The sequence below is a fragment of the Hippocampus comes genome, unplaced genomic scaffold, assembly GCF_001891065.2.
Source record: "Hippocampus comes isolate QL1 unplaced genomic scaffold, H_comes_QL1_v1.1 scaffold85, whole genome shotgun sequence".
Lineage (NCBI taxonomy): Eukaryota > Metazoa > Chordata > Actinopteri > Syngnathiformes > Syngnathidae > Hippocampus > Hippocampus comes.
Window position 1 is genome coordinate 3,651,157 of NW_017805540.1, and position 22,809 is coordinate 3,673,965.

Below are 22,809 nucleotides of genomic sequence, written 5' to 3' on the forward strand. Positions count from 1 at the left end.
CATAGATACTTATTATAAATTGACCTGTAGCTAATTCATCTTTCCACAAAAATACCTCAGTGAGCAGCTTTTGATTGTTTGCTTTAATACAAACAAATCAGAGCTCTGATACAAATACAATTTACAAACATTAGCTGTAATTAATAACCATAATCATTAATAACTAGGCATTAGCTTTTTTTTTTTTAAACAAAGTGTCAAAAAAAGTGAACTTCCACAAAATCTTGAACCCCCAGAAAAGGCGTGTTTCAGTAATACAGGCATTATCATTTGCATTTTTTTTTTTTTTTTACAGCACAAAGAAAAAACATTTCAAATCAAATTGTACATAAAGTCAGGTGGCATCTCAGGCGAGGAGTCGCACAGTCTTTCCGGTGACCGTCAGGTAATCCTCATCCGCGAGGGCTCGCAGCGCCTCATCGAATAACTCCCTGGTCACAGCCTGGGAGGAAGTCAAACAACATGGGTCATATCATGGAGATTAAAATAAATATATAATTAAAAATGAGAGAAAGAGGGAGAGAGAGAGCGAAAAATAAATATGTGTTTACAGTTTCCGACTGGCCTCTGAGGTCATCGAGCAGCTGCTGGTACTTGATGGCGTGCATCTTCCCCTTGGCTTGGATCAGCTTCTTGAGGGCCTGGGCCACTTCCTCCTTACGTTTACGGGCTGTGGCGCTCATACCTGGTACCAGAAAATCACTATTAGGAACACGTGAACATACACAGTGTCAACTTACTGATTTGATTTATTTTTTGGTTCCCATTAGCTAGCTAGGACTCTTGGCTGGACCTGGTATTGACCAAAAAGACTGTCCAACAGCAAATCTTAATCAGTGTCCCTTAGCATTTTAGTCGCCGAATTTAAAAAAGCTACTTTTTCTCGCACAGGTTTCTGTGATATTTTCATTTTTTGTTTTAAAGTTTGACCCATAAAAGCTTGCACAATATGGATTTTTTACTATACATTGTAAATGACATTTCAGAAAAAAAATCCATCTGTTGCCAAAACTAACCCTTAATTCATAAATATGTAACCATATTACTCTAATAAACTTATTAATAATAATGATGATATTGAAACGACGAGCTCGAGAAAAATCTGAATCAGTGCAAAAAAATAAATAAATTGTGTGTGTATTGTGTGACTTGTTGTATTGTGACGCCTTCCGGCTGCAATTGTTCTGCTGATATAATGAGGCAATTTTTTTGTACCGTTAGCTTTATTTTCGGTAGGCTTCTAATTCCCTTTTTTTCTCAAATTTGCTTAACAATCAGTCAAAGCCAATATTGACCAACTTTGGAAACAAATCCAATTTTGGATATGATGCAGCTCTTTTTGTGCCATTACAGTTTTTATTGTGAAGTTTTCCACTTGCTGCTTTTATTCACATTCCCTTGATACAGTTAAAAGCAGCACTCAAGATTTAATCTGAACAGAACATTTAGATATTCCATGACTGCTTTTTTTTTAAATTAAATGCGGTTATGCTTCTATTTGCTTATTTTTGTTCTCAATGGCTTGATGGGATTCTCAGCAGTGGCAGATATTGACCACCATTTCCTGAACCAAGAATTTTGATTTATTCCACATGTTTGGGCCGTTTTAGTAAGGAGCACCCAAGTGGAGATTAGCAGCAGTAGCAATGTGAGCGTCTTGCACTCAATCACGATTGGTCAGCTTGCATTTGCTTTTCCCAATTTGTGAGAAAAAGAACGTGATACCGTATGATATTGTTTTGACAACCTTTCACATTTAGAATTAACCTTGGAAAATGAGGCACATTAGCGACGTTCATTCGCCCCTCCTAAATCACGACGAAAGCTAATAACGGAATGGTTAACTTCTGCCCATAGCTGGATGACAGTCACCACGATTCAAAAGTGATGTCACTGCCTACCAGTGGTGAGGATGGAGATGTCCACAAATCCCGTCCTCGGGTCGGTGGCCGATTGCTTGAGGGCCTCCCTGTGCAGTCTTTTGGCCTCCTCCACGTCGATGGTCTCCACCTTCTCGGAGAAGCGCACCTTGGCGTGAGCCTCGGCCAAGCGGATCAGGGACTCCAGCTGTCGGGGGTAAGCCGACACCATTCCCCTGCCGCTGCCTATCTTCCTCATGTCCACATAGGCCTGAGGAAGACCATGCGACAATTGATTTTAGGTTTACTATATTCTATACGTAATGTTTATGTTCTGCTGTGTCCTATAATTCTTGATCCTTTGAGTATTTCGGTGAAAAGATGGGTCCCCATTTTAAATTGGGTAAAGATCCATAAAGGGGTAAAGTCAAAAATTGTCTTGACAATAATATGCTCCATGCAGGCCCAGGAGTCTGACCTCCCACTGAACAGTCGGCAAGCTCCATCGCTGCCCATCTTTAAAACCCATCTCAAAACTCATTTGTATTCTTTGGCATTTGTCTCAGCATGACTCAGACTTGATCTTAGTTTTACATTTTTGTGCTTTCTACTGTATTCGTTATTAATTTTGTTGTTGTTGTTGTATATATGATATTTGCTCCATGTACAGCACTTTGTATACAGCGATGGTTATTTTCAAGTGCTCTATAAATACAGTTGAGTTGAGTTAATAATGCGTTTGCATTATATGAATTAAGCAGCAAAATCCACCCATTTTTAATCCATCTCACGGTGTGGCCATTTTGTTACTTGCTGTCTGAAAATGACATCACAGTTGCTCAGAGCTTCAGGGCTCAGGGATCAACCAATCACGGCTCAGATTGGCAACGTTATATGACCAAACTCAGAAAACGGATGAGTTGTGATTGGTCGTTACACAGCATTGCGACAAACGACTATCAGAATGCTCGGCACAACAAAATGGCGTGACTCTTGTACCTCAATGAGCGCCTGGCTGGCTTCTTCGTTGAGTCGCGGGGCGATGTACGTGCGCGCGTAAGCGATGTAGTCCTTCAGCACTGCCATGTCCAGGTACTCCTCCTCTATCTGCTCCTCACTCTGGTAATAGAGCGACACCAAGTGGTGGGCCAGCCGACGGTCGTACGCCTCATCCTGAGGGTCCAGCATCAGGAAAATCAAGTCAAATCTGGCACAGAGAGAGAGAGAGAAAAAAAAGAGGTCAGTGATTTTCATGTGGATATTTTGGGCCCCTTTTTTTTTTTCTTTTTAAAGTAGCGTTCCTGGTTTTATTTTTATGTTTTCGACTTCCTCGAATGTTCCCGGTCTAGATAGGAATGTCAGTCGGAGCAGGTATCAAACAACTTTTTGTCAAAAAGAACGTGCGTGTGTGTGTGTGTGTGTGTGTGTGTGCGTATATGTGTGTATATATATAAAATATTTGCTTTCCACTTTTTTTTGCCTACATTACCTCGAGAGGAAGCTCAGCTTGAAAAATAGTATTCAACATCTTGTGAACCAAAGCTTCTTCGATGACTTTTTATTTTGGTAGATTTCTACTTCCTGCTCCCAGTTGGTGTAATAGGAGTCCACTAAAGCAGGAATTAACCCCTTTTTTTTTTTTTAAATTAAGGACTTGGATTTGATGCTGTTTGTTAGCATTGTGGCAAGCGGTACCAACCTGGAGAGTAGCGTGTGGGGCAGCTGAATGTTCTCGATGGTGGTCTTTTTGGGGTTCCACTGCGACTCCACAGGATTGGCGGCGGCCAAAACGGCGGTGCGGGCATTCAGCTGGCAAATGATTCCCGCCTGCGCTCAAAAGAAGGGAAACGTGTGACCCCCGGAGACCAGTTTTCCACACCCGTGTGACTCAAGCGGCATTGAGGTCGGCATACCTTGGCGATGGAAAGCGTCTGCTGCTCCATGACCTCGTGGAGCACGGAGCGCGTGCTGTCGCTCATCTTGTCAAACTCGTCGATGCAGCAGATGCCGTTGTCGCTCAGCACCAACGCGCCAGTCTGCAGCACCAGCTGACGCGTCTCCGGGTCCTTCATCACGTAAGCGGTGAGGCCCACGGCACTGGAGCCCTTCCCGGACGTGTACTGCCCACGAGGCACCAGGTTGTACACGTACTGCAGCAGCTGAGACTTGCTGGTGCCCGGGTCCCCGCACAGCAGGATGTTGATCTCCGCGCGGAAGTTGCCGCGGCCCGTCTGGCTGAAGTCCTTGCGAGAGCCACCGAAGAGCTGCAGAAGAATGCCCTGGAATGAGAAATAAAAAGCGGTTGAATAAAATGGCCGCCAACTACGATGTATAATGCAGTATGAACATTAACAGATGTAAAAACATGGAAGACATACAGTATAAACATGCCGATTATATGTATACAGTATGAAGAAAAATGATTTGATAAGGCATGAAATTTCATCACTGAAAACATTCCGTCAGCAAATGAAAAGTGCCTTCTCCAGTTCAGGATATGCCGCGCCCCTACGCCATTTACTTCCAATCTGTTGGCCAGGAAGTCTGCCATGATTTTGTTGCCATTGTGGATAATTGTCAAAATCGTTGACTTAGCCAACTCGTAGTCTCGGGAGACCCCCTTTTGAAAGCGAGAGGGAATTTCAGCCTTCAGACAGCGAGATTTGGTTGTTTACCGCACATATTTTCAGACAATGTGCTCAGGACCGCGCTGTGCCTCCGGAAGTGCAGCATTGCTCAGCAACAGAGGGGAATCCCGCAGTGTCCATTTTGTTCATAAGCAAGGTCACGGTGGCAGTTAGCGTCCCACGGTTTGTTGGGAAAAAAAGGCCTTTTCACTATTCTGTGGGAAAAATCTGAAATTTACATTATAAAAGGTGTTCGTTGAAAGGAAAATCGGCAAATTGAAAAATCAATGATGTGATATTGAGACTTTGAAACGTGAATGTGATCAGGGTGGAAACGAAAACGGGTTACGTTGAAAAGCGGTTCGATTGCAGTTATTTTTTGTTTGCTTCAAAGCCTTTGTGGTTCAGGAGGGGATCTTTCAATTGGATCTGAGCATTCAAATATCGTAAAAGATCCTCTTCAGTACATTGGCTCAATAAAAGATGCACATTTTGTCATTTAAAATGTCGCTTTTGTCATACATCTATTTAGGATGCGAGTGCGCTTCCCCCTGTAGTGCTGACGGAAAAATGTGCCCGCCTCCATCTTTTAAGGTGCCCACCCGTGATATACGGAACACAATCAATAAGACAAGAGCATTTACTGTACACTCACACACCTTTTTGATGTCCTCATGCTCGTAAATGCTGGGCGCCAACGCGGAGGCGAGCCGCTCGTAGACGTCAGGCTTGGCCGACAGCTCCTTGAGGGCCTGCACGCGGTCCTCGGTGAACAGCTTCTGCTCGGCCTCGTCATCCAGGCCGTGCAGACGCTTCTCGTCCGTCTTGCGGAAGTGGATGGCGTCGATGTGGGTCTTGTACACGGCCTTGACGTTGCTCTGTATGGGGTTGACACGCATGGGCACCGCCCGGTAGATTCCTGCGACCACACCGTCGCGTTACCGGATGCTTCAGTATGAAGTAATATTTCACACGATGATGGCATGTGAAGCCATTTTGACTCCAAGACCGATTTGAAACATTTACGAGTTTAAAAACACAAAGGGTGCGTTTTTTTAATTGTGTGTATTTCAAAACGATCCGGCTCCCATAATGGTTGTCAAGCAAATTCACCCATTGCAGATGATCACAAGTATAAAGACGTTCAACACTGCATTGTAAAATAAGTATAACACTTCAGCCTTTGAAGACAGTGCGAGCTGTGCACTGGTTGCAGATAAATGTGAATCTTTGCAGTTTTCATGCTAGCCAGTAGCCTGGATTCTTTCAGTTACTCTGTTATTTTGTTATATTGAACTGTGTACAGCTCTCTTCCGAAACATTTATTTTTGTGCATGCAAACACTGTTTTTTCTTCTTTCTACCCCCCAATTTTGCTGCTGTAGATTGTAAATTTCCCCAGTGTGGGACAAAGGATATCTTAATCTTAATTTATGTTATTGATGTTAGTACCTGCTTCGCAAAAGGAATTGGTAATTGCTCATTTACATACTCTTCTGACCAGCCATATTTCCATTCCATATCTCTGTCCTTCGTTCTCTATGTACGCAAGTTCCACTTTATGTTATCACATTTGTGGTGGCATCACATAGCTAGAAATGACAATAACAATAGTAATAATGACAATCATTTATATTACAAATATTAGGCATTGATGGCTTGGGCTGATTCCTTCCTCCATGGATTTAAATGAGGGAGTGACCTCCATGTTACTCCACCCCCCATTTCTGCTGCTATGAGGGATCTCTCAATAGTGTCCCTTGAACCATGGACTGTAAATGAGGCCTCATACTGCGGAGTGACGTCTCACCGGTGATGTTGACTCTGTCCCCGGGCTGCACTTTGTCCACCAGGTCGTTGTGAGCGTACACAACTGTGGTGTGCGGCGTCTGGCCCGCCGGCATGTCTTCGGGCGACTCCTGAATTTTGATCTGTTTTCCAAACGAAAGTGACAGATGCCGTAACCCCGCTCACACATAAACAGATCTGCCCCGGCGCTCGGCAACCCACCATCTGCTTGTCGGAGAAGACCGAGCGGTTGTGAATAAGCGCCAGGCTGTGGGTGGTGTTGCAGTGGCGGCACACAGCCGGCTCGGCGATGCGCCCGCGGTCCACCTCCACGCGCGTGCTGAAGGCACACACCTGGCACTGGAAGAAGCCCTCCTGCATTTCTGGGATGAGCTGCGAGGTGCGGATCACCATGCCGCTGATGGTGATCAGCTGGTCGATGTCTGCAGCGCCACAACAGAAGGCGCCATTAACCGCACCAATCCCATTCCAAACGTGTGGCGTGTTAAATATGATGTCACAGCCGAGGCACCCTGCAGGTCCCACTCACCTTCTGGGTTCAGGCTCCTCATGTTGCGGGTCTTCACGGCACTGTAGGGACGCACCTGGATCTGATATTCCAGGCTGGAGTCCGGGAAACGCTCGAAGAAGAGCTCGTTGACGGCCATGTCAAAGGTGGGGATGACTTCCTGGCAAAGAAGACACGGGGGAAAATTATCATCAGAATTCATATTTCATGGGAAATGTTTTGTCTCCACATAAATCTCATGAATAACCATAATTCTGTACAAAGGTTTCTGGTGAACTTCCCCTACCAAATGACCCATATATATATATATATATATATATATATATATATATATATATAAAATGATAGAGAAATCTACGAACAAAATTGTATCATGTTTAAAGTTTCGGTTAATTTGGGCATGTCTGCGTCGCGCCCAGGTGAACATTTGTCATCAGCAAAGTCTGTGACTTGTGTATTCGGGTAGATCAGATCACTACCGAGGGGCCGGACCGGGGGGCGCGGTATGCAAATCTCGGGGGCAGTGTCTTTCTTGTATTTTGCAATAAAAGTTCGAACCAGCGGAGAGAGAGTGAGTGTGTGATCATCGGAGCAACTACCATCGTTCGCTCTCAACGAGATCCGCTCCCGCCGATATTGAAGACAATTTTCCTGTGTGCCGAGTCATTTCTTTAACTTTGTCCGAGAAAATCTCTGACACATATGTGTGTGTGTGTGTGTGTGTGTGTGTGTGTGTGTGTGTGTGTGTGTGTATAGCAACACTAGTTAAACGGACAGCAGAGGAACCAAACCTGCGGGTAGCTGATGAGCTGCCTGTAAAGTTCCGTGTCGAAGGCTTGCACATGACCGCAATTGACGTTGAGCACAGGGTCGCCAACTACGCTGATCTGAAGACAGACCAGGCAAAAAAAAAAAAAAAAATTGAGTGACACATTTTCTAACCATAAAAATAAAGAGTAGTACAAGTCGTTACCTCCTCCAGTTTCTGCATGTAGATAGGCTCATTGAGGTCCAGGCCGGCGTTTTCGTTCTCGGTGGAATTTGGGTCGACAAACCTCTGCAGGAACCTCTGGGGGCAAAGCAGATGATGACGACCTTTGGCAGGATTTATACTGCGTGTTCAAGAACCCATATCTCATTCGAAGCCTTCATCAGCTTCCCCTGCTATCGCTCTCCCTAAAAATCCAATAAAATAACCCAATAGAGTGCTCCACTCAAGGACAGAGTCCTCTCACGTGGGGTCCCTCAAGGGACAGTCTTTAGACACCTTTTGTTCAGTCAATATGCGCTAACCTTGTCAAATTCTTTCGATCACCAATGTTGGCTATCGTGGTTCTGCAGATGATACGCAGCCAGATCAATCAATGTCCCCAATCCCCAAGTGACAACAGCTCAAATAATGTGCTATGTCAGCATTTTGCTGTTATGCTGCACGCAAATGGAATAAGCTGCCAAAAAAACTGGTTCGCCCGGAGTTTAAATGCCTTTAAATCCAGGTTAAAAACTATGCCCTTCCCATACATATAAATAAATTCTTTCAAAATCCTGTTCTTGTACTGTACATTTTTATTTGTAGTCATTTTAGTAAACTATTTCTTATTTTTCTACTTTGTTTTTAGATTCTTCAAATTCTTATTTTGCCTTGAAATGTGTTTGTCTCACAGTGGAGACATTCACAATTTACAGAAGCAAAATTATGAAAGGGAGAAGTAGAAGAACAAAAAGTATATAATTAAATATAAATATGATGTATACTGTAAATAAAGATGCCTTGCCTAATATTCTAATCAATAGTAAGAAAAAAAAACATTTTAAACTAAATTATCTTAAGTTTGACACCTCTGGCCCAATTGGACTGCTCCCTGCACTCCATTAATTTAAATGAGGGCTACATGTTTCAGTGTCAAGTTCCAAATGTGCCACCTGAGAGTAGAAACCCGAATTGTCACTCGAGGAGGGCGAAAGAATCGAGGCAAAACACCACATACCTGAAATTTCTCTTTACATGTGCCCACATTGACATCAGTTCCCCAGATGACCAACCTCTGACCCATGTTGGGCTCGCAGGCAACTGCGCCCTCACCGCTCGGCTAGGAACAAAGGAGAATAATAATATTTGAAAAAGTAAATAAATAAAACTTTGAAAGAGCATGTGTATCTGGACAACCACTTACGGGCTCAGACTGAAGATCAACTTGAGGGGCCTTTCTCACAGAGCCCAGATCGGGTCGCTGGCGGACAGGGGTGCCCCGGACACTACTGCGGGGAGTCCCATAAATGAGAGGGGAGCTCATGTCCACGTCGTTGGGGAGAACTGGTTGAAAAGGATGTTCAGGAAGTTCAAACGAGCGTCTCGATGAGATCAAAAAGAGGTACTTACTGTGGTGTGAAAAAGTATTTGCCTTACCAAATTAAATTGGCATTTCAAAACTGCTTTTTGTATTTCCTTGTGTTGTCTCTGTGTAATATTAAAATTGGTTTGATGAACTGAAACCTTGATGTGTGATAAATATGCAAAGAACACAGAAACCAGGCAGGGGGGAAATCATTTTTCATGGCACCGTATGTCGTACAAGTCACCTGAGGGTCGAGGGCTGGAGAACAGAGAAACGTCTTGCGGTGCTGCTGGACTGAGCATATCTGTGGCGGGCGAGGTGGGCATGGGCATCAGTTCACCTGCGGAGGAGTCATGGGCTCTGCGCCGCTGAGATGCCGGCGAGGAGGCTGGGCCATCGCTGCGGGCTGTGGGTTACAACACAATACAATTACCAGTACTCCTCCTACAACTCACACAGAAACTTCACATGTATATGTTTACATATAAGTGCAACACACGTGTGGATGGGTTGGTGCTCCTGCCTCTTTTGCGACCAGGGGTTGATGTGGGAGAAGACATTGTGGAGAATGGATCTAGACAAGCAGAAAAAATGAATGAATGAAAGTCAGTAATAAAAATAAAAATATTCTAAGATAAAGATAAATTAAATTTATAGTCGAAGATGTTGTGAAGAAACCTAAACTATTACAGAGAGACCCCCACTATTTGTGTGTGTGTGTGTGTGTGTGTGTGTGTGTGTGTGTGTGTGTGTGTGTGTGCTAGCCAAACCCGCGAATAGCATCAATCTGAGCATAACCCACCAAAATTCAGAGAAACCTAACCTCCTATGCGTTTTCCAGGAAAAACAAGTTTACTCGCCCCAACCCCCCCCAAAAAAAATTCCCCAAACAAAAAAATACGCTCACCCTTGCCCTAGTAAGCGAGGGTCCACTATAGATCAAAAATAAGTAACTTAAAAAAATATTAAATACATAAGGCTAGTGTATGACGTGATGCTGTTTTTTTAAAGATCACACTCTACATTTTTAATTACCCAGATTATACTTATTAGCGTTGAGAAAACAAAACATCAGAAGGGTGCAGTAGGAGATGCAGTAATGGGTTTCGATGGAAGCTTTAATTTCGGTCAGCAACATTTCCACCATTACACATAAGGCCACAGAGCAAACAATAGGCTGACAACAAACTTCGGTGTTACAAGAAATAAGTGAACCAACAATAGCACGGCGTTCATGGCAAGCATGGTGGAGGACGTGTTTGTCGACTTGGATCCCCGTCCAAATTGACATTTACCGAGTGCTTAATCATACAAAAGTCAAGAAAAAGAGACACGTCTTACCTCTTACTGCCAACACGAGTGCCGATTGCTGTGGCGCGAAACTCTGTGTGACGTAGTTTTCGCGGGGAACTTTGGACCAATGGTGAACGAGAATCCGTTTCTTGCTTCCGGTCGGATCTTCCACTTTTGAGGGTGGAATTCGAGTATGATGTTTGTCCATATCAGCGTCAAATAATGGGGTTAACCGTCCCGTTTGTACGTAAAGGACAGTGCATAGGTACAAATCGGATCGAATTTGGTTTTATTTAAGTAAATGTTACTTATATGTTATTTGAAGCTTATGGTGCACACGCCGCCATCATATTTGGGTTCGTCCAAAACGGTTCACTTGTTTATAAAGTTTCATCTCATCGAAAGGCATAAAACAATTAAAATCCAAACTAGAAACGCCCCCCACCCCGCACCATAATTATTTTACAAGAATGTGTCGTGGCTTATCGCTTATCGAATACCGTAACTCGCCCGTTTACAATAACTAAATCACGTCCAGTTTATGGAAATATTTTTCCAGTTCTTGTTTTCTTATCATTCTATGCAATTGATTAAATAATAAAAACAATCAAAATACTTCAAAAACGCTTGACACAAGCCACAATTAAGACGTTTAAATGTGTTCATTTATTTTTCTTTATGTCGACATTAACCTTGCAACAGTGCACATTGACCGCCACGGGGCGCAATTTCCATTTTATAATTTCATGTACACAAAAAATTGTGCTTGGGTCGTAATTATTTTAGTAATTACGCAGGCCTTGAAACTTCCTGACATACGACACTTAGCATTTCAGTTGACGCAAAGAAACATTCTCACTTACCGCCGCACCTACTGTGTGTCACATGATTGTTTATGTTTTTGGCCTACAGGGGGTTTTCATTTTAAAAAAATCCGTATTCTGTAGCATAGGTTAGTGTTCGACCTCTTGAAATAGAATTATGCATCATTAATAAACTGGTAAATAGAACGAAGAAAGAGTAATGATAGGTGAATAAACAGAAAAAGCTAAACTTAGAGTTATCTTCGACAATAAAGCTTATTCTGATTTGATAATGGCACCGTGCTGTCTCTCAGAGGTCAGTCTTGATACTACGAAGATGAGACGATTGTCAGGTGCTTGATAGGTGTGCTTCGTTGGTCATCCGGAGTACACCACACACGCTAAACATCGGCCGTTCGCACATTTCTGTAGTGCCATTACTGTTTTCATTCTTGTAGCTCACTCCGAATCATTTGGCTGATTTAATTTGTTTACAGTATGTATGTCCTTAATATGTATTTTGTTATGGTCGGTCGGTCTGTCTGTCTCTCTCCCTCTTCCCCAAAACATATTACAGTCACGTCAACTACAGGAGACAAATTTCTTGTGTCTTTTTAACAAAGATGGTGCTCATTCTGATCAGAGTATAATCACAATTAACCCCCCACTCGTCATGTGAAGAGTCGCTGAGATTAAATAAAAGTTTAAAATATGTTAAACGAATCAGTATGTTTGTGCCCTGCTTTGGATAGCGCGGTCGCCAATGGTGATTTTCAACTAGAATAATTAGTTATTTATTTTCAATGAAATGCATGTCTGTCACGGAGGTCCTCTGGGGGTCTCCTGGGGGGGCGGAGGGGGGGTTGTTTTTGGCCTCACCAGCAGCAGCACCACCCTCGTATTCAGATGGATACCAACTATCCTAGGGCCAGAATTCTGCGTGTTCAGAAACTTTGCAGCAGTATGTAAACATCTCAGAGCCATTCATGTAGTCGTAGTAAAAAAAAAAAAAAAAAAAAAAAAAAACCCAGGCGCGCCCCCTGTTCCCTTCGAATGGGAAGTTACCGGAGATCATGTGACCCTGCTCCCAACCTGACTGGCCCGCCGGAGGGAGGGTGTGCGTGACGTCAGCGCGAAACGATACAAAACAGTGCGCCAAAGTTAGCGACGAGTCAGAAGCGTCAACTTGACAAGGCGTGAAAAAGCGTTGACAGTCAGCGATCAAGGATCAGGAAGTGAACTCGGACCAGCAACACACTCAACCGCCCCGCGTGGACAAGCCAGCAGAGTTCATGTGTGACATATACAGCTTTGACCCTCACGGCGTGTCTCCACCATGCAACATGAGTTGGGCGATGGAGCCCGCTAACTTCTACGAGAGCGCCAAGCTGGGGGGTCCGCCGATAGGCCCGTGCAAGCCGGCCATCCGGGCGGAGGAGGGGGCCACCATGGCGGAGCTCACCGCCCCGGCCATGTACGACGACGAGAGCGCCATCGACTTCAGCCAGTACATCGAGTCCATGACGTCCGTGCCCAACCTGGAGCTGTGCAACGACGAGCTCTTTCTCGACCTCTTCAACACGGTCAAGCAGGAGAAGGCGGAGCTGTACGCCGCACAGGGCGCAGTGCTGCCCGGCTGCGCGGTCCCATACGGCTTCGAGCGGAGATCGGACTCGGTTCAGCTCGACAAGGGTCCTTTCGGGGCGCCCATCAAGCAAGAGTCTGACTGGAGCGACAGCGATATGTCGTCTTCGCTGCCGTGTCAGATCGAAACCTGCGCGCAGACTTCGGTCAGCCTCCCCACAGGGCAGCCGACGCCGCCCACCACGCCGGAGCCCGTCTCGGCCAAGGGCTCGCCGCGCAAGTCCGTCCGGGAGAAGACGAAGAAGGCGGTGGACAGGTTCAGCATGGAGTACCGACAACGGCGCGAGAGGAATAACATCGCCGTGCGGAAGAGCAGGGACAAGGCCAAGATGCGCAATTTAGAGATGCAGCAGAAGCTGATCGAGTTGAGCTCCGAGAACGACAGACTGCACAAAACCATCGAGCAACTCACCAGGGAGCTTGGGGGCCTTCGAGAGTTCTTCAAGCAGATGCCCGGCGCCTCTTTTGCGGGGAGCGTCAGCACGGAGGCTCGGTGACCGGGTGACGCCTCCACGTGTCTCCTTGAGCCCTCTTTTTACGAATGAACTTTTTTTTTTTTTTTTGAAGACATACCTCAGAGACAACTTGTTTACCATCTGTACCAGATGTATTTTAAGCTTACCATAATGGCACTGGAAAACATATGATGTTGCTGCCATATTTTTGTGGGATTCATTTTTTTCTCCCTTTGTATTATTAAATTATTTTACCACTGCATTTACATGATGTCATACATACCTGCCATGGTACATGTTTTATAATTCCAGACTTTGTATAAGAGCCAGAGCATGATCTTTTTTCTATAGTTTGTATGAAACTTTTTTTGTTTATGGATGCTACAATAAAAAAAAAAAAAAAAAACAACTGTAAAGGTGCACAATGGGCTGTGGTGTAGTCAAATGTCAGCAGTAACACAAGTTTATTTTTCATATGGTTATTATAATTTTTTTAAATAAATGCGCGACAAGTGAAGTGATAGAACACGTGGGCGGCTGTGACAGGACACATGCCATTGGTCCACATAGGGCCAGTCAACCGCCACTCCACACCAACACCACCTCATTTTCCTGCTGCAGAGTGCTCCCCTCATGCACTCACCAAGAGGCCCTAAAAAGGGGGGTAAGTAGACAAAAAAAAAACCCAAAACAAAACAAAAAACCTCAGAGGCAGATCTCTTCCAGGCTGATCCACAGTGAAGGTCTCCTGGAGACTACTCGAACATAAAGAGTGAGGGGGCCCACTTCTTTCCCCAGCACAGTGGACACATCATAATCTGAACACTGAAACCACAAGCACACACAACAAATGTTTAGTATTACGCGCTTGCAGTTGTAATTATCTCAGGTCATTCATGTCATTTGCACTGGGAAACGAAAGACCTCTGCATAGACATAGATGCCTCGCCCCCAAAGCTGCAGTTGGTAAATATCTCTGTTCAAAATAACTCTACAGTGTAACCATATAGTGGACTCTATATTTGCAGTTTGCCATTAGTAAATTCACCTATTTGCACATTTTTGGGAACCTATCCTCCATTAAGGGTGGAAAAACGGACTTATTTGTATATTTTTACATGACGTGTCAAAATCCTCCAAAAGTTATATTTCTGTGGCAAAATATTGGCTGCAGTTGCAATTGACTGCACTATAGCGTCTGTTCAGTTGATATAGTAAACTGCTACTGTCAGCCGTAATCCACACCAAAACACAGTGTTTGATGATGATTGACAGTCCATGGGAGAGACACTGTAATGGTGGCACCACGTCTGCTTTGGTTCATGACAGTTTTGCCAAACTAGGACTAAACACGACTCGCAAACTAGTGGAATCCATAACCACAGCTCAGCGGTACATCTCTAAACCAATCCACAATCGCCAGATTCTGTTGTCATTGAGTGGATCCAGCGGGTTTGCGTTAGTAAACTCCCAAAAAAACGTTTGCCGCTACGTTGGGTTGGAAGGTCACAAAGGAGCAGACTTTCCTACCATCCCAGACGAACTCTTGAGCTTCTCCTGTACAGTCATATGTTCATTGTTTTAACCTGGGCTGCACAGTTACAGTAAATAATCATCATAATTATTGCCGTGCACAAACAGGTACTGTCTGTACATTGTGAATCATCAAAATTGTTAACATGACGTACAGGTGCTGTAGACTGCATCTGTGCACTGAGCTGCAGGGGTAGAGCAATATTTGATGAGGTTTATAAGCATTTAAAGTGCTTGGGATCATAGTTGGAGGTTTGTTTGTGATTTCATCTGTTAGATAAACAATTCTAATCTCTTCGGGCAAAGCGTTATTTGCAAAAATGCATTCGTACATTACAAAGAGATTCGATCAATTACATAACAATGGTATTGAAAATCTGCATATATCACAAGTGGACAATAACTGGGGGATTAGATCAGTTTTATCGGTATGTGACTTTACAGAACATCAATGTGGCCCGCCTCAGCCCAGTCTTATGTAACAAAGTGCGTACAGTATACTGTAGTTAAAAAAAAAAAAAAGTAAACCTACCACTGTTGCGCGCTCCAGCACGGCCGTGTCAAGAAGGGACATGATCGTATTATGCTGCAGCTGTGTGGTGGTGAGGGAGAAAAAAAAATGATGGTGTGTTGACATTAATATCGCTAATAATCCTCTTAAGACTGCAAATTAAAACTAATGACTCACCACTAATGTGCACCAGATGCTGAGCGACACATTGACCCCGAGTTTAAATAACATATAGTGCGTATCAGCAGAGAGAAAGATGATGGCTTTATCGCCTTGCAAGACTGATTACAACATTACGCAACAAGATACTGTATGTACAGTACACCTATATAAACACTTGAAAACATGTTTGCATTGTTTTCCACAGAGCCCATTTATTTTAAATAGGATTCAGAATATGTCTATATCTCTATCTGTGCCCAAACACTCACTCTCTCTCTGTCTACTCTCTCTCTCTCTTTTGATACTTCAGAGTAAATTGAAATTATGAATGAAGGAATGAAAGTCGCGGCCCGTTGTCGACTGGTTAGTGCGTCGGCCTCACAGTGCAGAGGTGAAGGGTTCGATTCCGGCTCCGGCCTCCCTGTGTGGAGGTTGCATGTTCTCCTCGTGCCTGCGTAGGTTTTCTCCGGGTACTACGGTTTCCTCCCACATTCCAAAAATATGCGTGGCACTCGACTAAATTGTCCCTCGGTGTGAGCGCAGATAGTTTTTCTTCTATTTGTGCCCTGCGATTGGCTGGCAACCGCTCCAGGGTCTACCTTTCTACTGCCCGAAGACAGCTAAGATAGGCTCAAGCTCGACCCTTGTGTGGATAAGCAAATCAGAAAATGGATGGATGGATAAATGAAAGTCTAATGGACCGCCACATTGTTGTGTTATGCCTTCAGCGATTAAAAAAAAGGCTTGCATTTCATCGGTGTTCCTCAAATCTTTAGTGTTTCAAGTCTGTCTGTCAAAAAAAAAAGCTCAAGAAAAAACACACTTGGTGATTACTACCTGTTTTAATGTCGGTATGCTCAATATTACAGCATGCTGTATAAATCTTTACCTGCATTGGTTAGCAACAGTTCAAATGGGTTCAAAGTTTAACGCTTTAGCGATCTGAGTTTTTGCTGACGTCACATGTAGACACGGTGTGAGGCTTGTCTGACTTTTGAGGCATGTTGTTTTATATGACCTCAAAGTGTACCATTTGTAGGCATTTGATGAAATGCAGTCAATAAAGCAAGCACACTCACCTTAACCTTTATGGTGCAATTTTGTACAGAAGCAGAGCTCAGGAAGACCTCCATTTGCACTTTGGTAATTGGCTTGTCCATCGTCGAATTGCATGAGACACAGTGGAAACTCCAACTGTGACAAAAACAAACGCGTAAACAACAGCGGAAGGAGGGCTGCTCTCTCGTCTTGGAAATTTACCCTGGTGGAGGTATCGGTTGTAATTCGTGGCTTCCGCATTGGCTGCACACGGGCAAGGAGTAAGATGCGCTCTCATCCACACCAACAATCACACCTGCGAAGATAAAATGGAAAATCCGCATGCATCTTACAACAATTGGTGTTGGTAGATGTGTCAACGTCTTGAAATTAAACAGGTCAACCATTTCGACCAATTCTTGGTCTCATAATTATCTGATGATCTCCTGCTAAGGAATTTGCCCGAAAGAGCCCCATCGGCATATAAAGCACAAAGCTTTTATGCGGATGCCATCAAATGTGGGCGGAGCATGGGGTCAAAATCTAACGTTCAAGGATTCTCAGAAAGGTGGAAAAAATTAGCCCCTGACACCAGTTAAGCTGGGCCACCCAAAATTGGGTGTTATATCAAAACTGGATGCATGACCAATTCTCGGAGACCTACGGCTAAAATTGACGAGGAAGGCTGGCATTTTGGTTCAAAGTGGCCCTTTAGGGCAAACTGCCCATCTTGTACTCTGACGCACTCCTGCAAAGGATTTGCTCAAAGGAGCCTCAAACGAAAGCAGGAACCCTTTACAAATGGGTGAAACAAATTTGCAAAATTGTTACACCAACAGTTATGCCATCTAATGCGGGTGGAGCATGGCATCAAATTTTGTTTATCTGTTCGAGGATTCGCCAGAAAAATGGGTGTAAGGGGTCGTTCATCGCTGCTTGCTACTTTTGGATTTTTATTGAAATCTGAGATGGCAATGAGACAAAGCAGAACCACATCTGACTCCTCACACACAAAAACAAGACAAGTATGCTGCCTTAAATAAGGAATTGATAAGTTCTAGCACATTCTGGGCCCGAGATCTTACTCCACTCATCATTTCCACCAGATACTAGTCACACTTGAGCGCAAAAGATAATGTTGTATTTATTTTCTCGGCCACCTGAGCAAACATGTTCGGAAAGAAGAAGCGGAGGGGTCGCGGGTGTGCACTTTGCTCCTCCACTGTGACACGCATAAGTCGACAGATGCAGATTATTATCTGATTTTCAGATTTTTTTTTTCAGCCACATTTTCACAGTTGGAAGGAATCAAAGAAAGCAAACACTTTTCACTGATGGCCTGGCCGTCACGCTGCCGAGGCAAATTAAACGTGTTGGTGTTCGTTTTGAGTAAACGGCGTTGAGGAAGATGTGTGTTGAAAAATGGATGCAATTGAAAGCGTGTGTTGGCCCTTGTAAGGGAGGACACAGTGCTGAAAAATGAACATTTGAAGTGTTTTTTTACCGAATCAAACTCTAAAGACCTTGACTGACCGGCATTCTTTTGCCTTCAGAGAGGTATCTTGATGGTGCTGGGTGGGTGCGACTGACCTGTGAGAGTACACAGCGAGTTGGGCGTGACCTCTACATGGAGTGGATCCAGTCTCGCAGGTTGGGCCGGGGGCTCCTGCGTCAAGCGAGAGTCGACAGAGTCCGCCACTTCAATGATGGAATGTTCCACGCACAACAGGAAACCTACATGCATTAAATAACAACAAAACACGCGTGCAAGCTCAAATGCTAATGTTTCTGTATAAACTTGCAGGCCACTTCATTAGGTAGACCTTGACAAATCTACTGGGATCAAAACAAGAAAAACAAATCATAAATACATCATTCAAAAAGTATCTTGCAGAGAAAATCAATTTACCATCATGTTTTAAATTTTGGCAGACTCGTTTTGAATCTCAGCCTTCCTGTGTGTAGTGTGCATATTCTTCCCGTGCTTGTGTGCTTTTTCATATTTTGGCTCCCTCCTACATTCCAAAAATATGCGTGTTAGGTTCACTGAAGACACTAAATCGTCCACTGGCGTGAATGTGAGTGTGAATAGTCGTTCCATGATAGCACCTGAAGATAGCCTTACTGTAAAATCCGATGAATAACACTATTTAAAAAAAAAGCTATTAAATTTAAAGCAGTGCGTGCATAATGAGAAACAAAAAATGTTCACATTATTGAAACTTTCGTCAGTCACAAGGCAGTACTTAGACGTTATTAAACAAACTAACAAAAAAAAGTAATCACTAATTTATAGCAAAATTCATGCACGCAATGCCTATCTTCTTCACGTACTGTAATTAAAAGAACATTTAAAAGCAGCTACAGAGTTATTAACATTTTAAGGTACTGAATAAAAAATAGCTGACTAAAATTACACACCAGGAAAAAAAAAACAAGAACATGAAGTGTAATTTATGTCAGTTTAGAAACACGCATTTGTGAAATGAGAACCACTGATCCCATTTGAACTATGTGTTGTAAACTAGTTGCCAGCACTCTATTCAAGATGAGCATGAGTCCATGTTCATGTAATGAGTTACGTCACTAACTTGTTCCACCGTTTAGTTTTTTTTTTTCCTCCAAAATGTTATGTTTTAAACGCCAATTTCACTTGACACACTGCTTATTATTTGAATGAAGGATCCTTTGTATCAGTGAAAAAAAACCTGAGACTGATAGAGCCGCCTTGGTCATCATATGAGAAAATGCAACAATGAAATGGGGGCAAATTGTTCCACTGTACTACGGCACAGTGGGTGACTGGTTAGCACGCCCGCCTCACAGTGCAGAGGTCAGGGGTTCTAAATCCGGGTTGCGGCCTTCCTGTGTGGAGTTTGCGCACAGGAAGTTGAACATGTAAATGGAAACATAAAGCTCAATTGTTGAGTCTTAACGATTGTGGTCATCATAATGATTAAAAAACAAACAAACAAAAACGTTAGCCATAGATTGTGGAACTAAAACCTATCCTGCATTCACCATCTTCAGCACTAAATGATAAAAAAATGAAAACATTAAAATAGTAATCCCACAAACTCTGGGCAGGACAGTTAACTCCAAGTGGTTAGGAGGCCCTTTATTGTTACAAATGCATTTTAAAACTATATTCACATTAGAAGGGAATGAAGGCAATCAAAATTGTGTTGAAAAGGAGTGGAACGTCACGAAGCTCACCAAAACATAACCATGGACGCCCACAACATTTTGTGAGTTTTCATGCTTTCCACTTGATCACTTGGGTGCTACTTGTTCAAATGCTTCAACAGGTTTTTTGCATTGCTTTGTTCTTGACGACACACCCTGCACAACAGCTTCCTCCTCGACCTCACTCTGGAGATACTGCTAGGGGAGAAACTTCTCATGTCAAAATGGCTTCATCTTCATTTATTGGCCGATTCTGTTTATTTTAACTTTAAAACCAATGTTAGAAGGAGTACTCCGACAGGCTAGAGTCACGCACATTTAGCCCATGTTTGATGGAGTGAATATGCTCATAAATCGCAGGTCTGTCTCCGTGTTGCCTGGGAACCAAATGGGCCGTGGTACTGGTCCGTGGACCGGTGGCTGGGGATCCCTGATTTAGGTGATGATGTTGCAGCCTGGTGTTGATGGTTTTGGTATTATTTACACATGGGCATGGGGATTGTTTCACGCGGCCATATTGGATATTTGTTACTTGAAATGCACGTGGAAAAATGTATTTAAGGAGAAGAAAAAAAGTACAGGCATTAAATTGGAAATGGGCACAGTGTAAATTCAGTCCGAGAGGAAGGGTCACTATTTAAGGATATACTGCATTTCTGAGAACATAATGTACTCATAATGTACAAACTACGAATATTCAGCAGTGCAAAGAACAATAGATGAAAGATTACCGTGTTCCTTGATGGCGTCTGTGAATGACAAGCGGCACACCGCGGGGTCATTCAACGCTTTTAGGACACAGGAAGTGAGTGCACAGGAAGCATTCACATGCAATGGCACCGTTCGCCTGCAGGGCCAGTCGGGCGAACTCCCCTGCAGGCTCTGGTCTGTCAGCACCAGCCAAACCTCACCTTGACCTACATCGCACCTCTAAGGGCAGAAAGAGACGTTACCGGGAAATATTTATTCATCTTAGCGCTTCATTTATGTCCAATTGCTTCAACTAGACCGGATGATTCACTCATCCCGTTAAACAAACAGCAGCACTTTGCCATCCACACATCTAATCGGTGCCGCAATGCACAAAGTCCACCCGGAGCTTGCTATCTCATCTTGGTCAAAGTTTAAAGGTTTGGCCAATCAATAGCAAAGAACGGCCAAGCCTGGTGAGCATTATCACACACGGCGATACAAGCGCTTTTCTCGAGGTCAGAGGTCAAGATTATCAGTTAGGAGGGCAAATAAGCTCAAAAAAGGCGGTTTGAGTCGCTTCTGGTAACCTTTCGGCTTTACATCACCGAGTGATTACTTCAAGTAAAATTAAAGCTGTAAGCAGCAATAAAGTGAATCCTCAAAATGATCATTAAACTTTGACAGCATAGACTGCAAAATAGTTGAGCAATTAAAAGGGAGTTTGAGCCCCAAATTTAATTAACAATAATCATGAATTTTTGACGCCCTACTTTGCTCAAAGTGGATGGAAAAGGCAAAAAAGCTTCTCAATTTAGCATTGTCCATTTTTGTAGATGTAGCTATATTTTCACCAGGACATACGCACTGGCCAAAATTGGCGTGTTTTCAGGCTTGTTGAGGCCCACCCTAAAAGGCAAATAATAGCATTCCAAGTGAAAAAGAAGAAGAAAAAAAAAAAGAGTACCTGTATTCTCTTGTAAATAACAGTGGCAATGAAACTGCAGCAGTATGTTTTGTGGTCATTCTGCAAGTGGACAAAAAAAAAAAAAAAAAAAAAAGAAAGAAAAAAAAAAGAAGTGTGAGGTTTTTGGCAATTGCGCAACTTCATTTCTCATCTTACTGGCCGCCTCACTTGTAGTACATCTCGCAACGTTTGCCCCGTGGACGGAAGGTGCAGCGGGGACACACTCGAACTTTCTTCCACGGGTTCCACTGAGCTCTCTTGACCTGACAGGACGTAGCAGAAGCTTGGAGGACGCTTCTGGGATGGAAACGCGACAATTAGGACAGGCTTCTTTCAAAACAGGCACATGAAAACATGTTGCAAATTTAACCTCATTTCTTGTGATTTTCTCAAGTCTCTGCTGGTTGCCAAGCAACCAACCAAACAAACAAAACAAATGACCGCCCCCCCAAGGAAGTCACTGCACCTAATCAAGCCACGTTTGAGCAACATGTCTTTATAATATTATTTATGCACCACAAACTGTCATTTTCAGCGTTACTATTTGGTATTGTACTGTGCAAAAGTTGAAGGCCGCCATTCGAGTATAGTTTTAGCAGCACTCTTAACGACCTTAAAGGAGAAATATTGTCTGGGACATGTTTTGTGAAAATGCTTCAAGAATCAAGAATGATAGCATTTATTTGTTGCCTCACTGTACTCAGTCTGTTTTGAGGGGTCAGTCCGGTCTTTGCACACAGTTTTGTTGTTGCACTGGTTTGCGCAGGTGCACCGAAAAATGTGTTCGGCTAGGGTTGGAACTTACGCTGGGCATGCTTGCTGCGTTTCCATGGCACTCGCGGGGCTGCTTCAACGGAGGCCACAGACTGTCTATCAAGCTGAAAAGACTGGAGCGCCTGAGAGTGAGACAGGATGTAGAGTAAGGAGTGAGGAGTGAGAAGAGGGTGGGGCAGATGCTGGAAGAGCGACTGGGGGTATTTGTTGCTGAATTCAGGACTTCAGTGGAACTTTGGCAAGCAGTTTCACTTCCACTCTAGCACAAGGGAGGCAGGCACATTCCTAACTGCTCATCTAAGCTTTCTGCTGACTATTCTTGATGGTGGTCACATTCATGTATGAATACAAAGTATGTGTTACTTATGTACGTAAACAGTGTTGTGTCTCATTGCCTGATGTACGTTATTATGATTATTATTTGGGCCCAAGATGGGACTGCTGTGAGGTCCCTATTGTTTCTGTTGAAATTGTTGTTCTTTTTTTCTGCAACAAATCATATTTTTGACGGGCCTAAACGTGTATTTAAACTCCCCAAACTTTGCACACACTTTGGGCCTGGCAAAAAAAAAAAAAAATATATATATATATATATATATATATATATATATATAT

General features: G+C 43.5%; 3 protein-coding genes and 1 long non-coding RNA gene across 6 annotated transcripts in view; 2 read left to right on the top strand and 2 right to left on the bottom strand.

Moving 5' to 3' along the window:
• Nucleotides 1–63: 63 nt before the first annotated feature.
• mcm4 (minichromosome maintenance complex component 4) lies at nt 64–10,586 on the bottom strand. The gene is made up of 17 exons (XM_019878923.1): nt 10,480–10,586; nt 9,638–9,712; nt 9,383–9,544; nt 8,977–9,116; nt 8,791–8,892; nt 7,776–7,871; nt 7,594–7,689; nt 6,824–6,962; nt 6,496–6,716; nt 6,296–6,416; nt 5,146–5,405; nt 3,773–4,138; nt 3,559–3,686; nt 2,859–3,066; nt 1,902–2,130; nt 552–685; nt 64–442 (listed from the first exon to the last, which is right to left on the bottom strand). The coding sequence occupies exons 2-17, from the start codon at nt 9,696–9,698 to the stop codon at nt 347–349; spliced, it is 2,559 nt and encodes an 852-aa protein (XP_019734482.1). The 5' UTR covers nt 9,699–9,712; nt 10,480–10,586; the 3' UTR covers nt 64–346.
• A 1,800-nt stretch (nt 10,587–12,386) lies between these two features.
• cebpd (CCAAT enhancer binding protein delta) lies at nt 12,387–13,595 on the top strand. Its single transcript, XM_019878938.1, has one exon. It carries the CDS (start codon nt 12,527–12,529, stop codon nt 13,373–13,375), a length of 849 nt encoding a protein of 282 aa, XP_019734497.1. The 5' UTR covers nt 12,387–12,526; the 3' UTR covers nt 13,376–13,595.
• The window catches only part of spidr (scaffold protein involved in DNA repair), a 46,806-nt gene continuing 37,568 nt past the window's right edge, over nt 13,572–22,809 (bottom strand). Inside the window, exons 12-21 of one of the 3 annotated variants that reach the window (XM_019878926.1) lie at nt 22,226–22,316; nt 21,589–21,717; nt 21,421–21,480; nt 20,495–20,693; nt 18,168–18,311; nt 16,800–16,893; nt 16,619–16,733; nt 15,555–15,591; nt 15,399–15,458; nt 14,095–14,158 (exon numbers count right to left, since the gene is read on the bottom strand). In XM_019878926.1, the coding sequence (XP_019734485.1) occupies nt 15,448–15,458; nt 15,555–15,591; nt 16,619–16,733; nt 16,800–16,893; nt 18,168–18,311; nt 20,495–20,693; nt 21,421–21,480; nt 21,589–21,717; nt 22,226–22,316 (880 nt within the window). In that variant the 3' untranslated portion in view covers nt 14,095–14,158; nt 15,399–15,447. Of the gene's footprint in view, nt 14,159–15,398; nt 15,459–15,554; nt 15,592–16,618; nt 16,734–16,799; nt 16,894–18,167; nt 18,312–19,793; nt 19,962–20,494; nt 20,694–21,420; nt 21,481–21,588; nt 21,718–22,225; nt 22,317–22,809 lie in introns of those variants that run through there. The other 2 variants (XM_019878925.1, XR_002169315.1) reach the window with 2 other exon arrangements.
• Nucleotides 18,787–19,799, top strand: LOC109521232 (uncharacterized). The gene is made up of 3 exons (XR_002169317.1): nt 18,787–19,093; nt 19,681–19,682; nt 19,789–19,799. It is a non-coding gene; the product is annotated as an uncharacterized LOC109521232 (long non-coding RNA).

Excerpts from the sequence above, each read along its gene's own strand:
- cebpd (XM_019878938.1), top strand. The coding sequence starts at position 12,527 with ATGTGTGACATATACAGCTTTGACCCTCACGGCGTGTCTCCACCATGC.
- mcm4 (XM_019878923.1), bottom strand. The coding sequence starts at position 9,698 with ATGTCTTCTCCCACATCAACCCCTGGTCGCAAAAGAGGCAGGAGCACC. Across the intron at positions 7,690-7,775 it reads ACATGCAGAAACTGGAGGAG|ATCAGCGTAGTTGGCGACCC; the intron begins GTAACGACTTGT and ends GTCTGTCTTCAG. Across the intron at positions 3,687-3,772 it reads AGACGCTTTCCATCGCCAAG|GCGGGAATCATTTGCCAGCT; the intron begins GTATGCCGACCT and ends TTTTGAGCGCAG.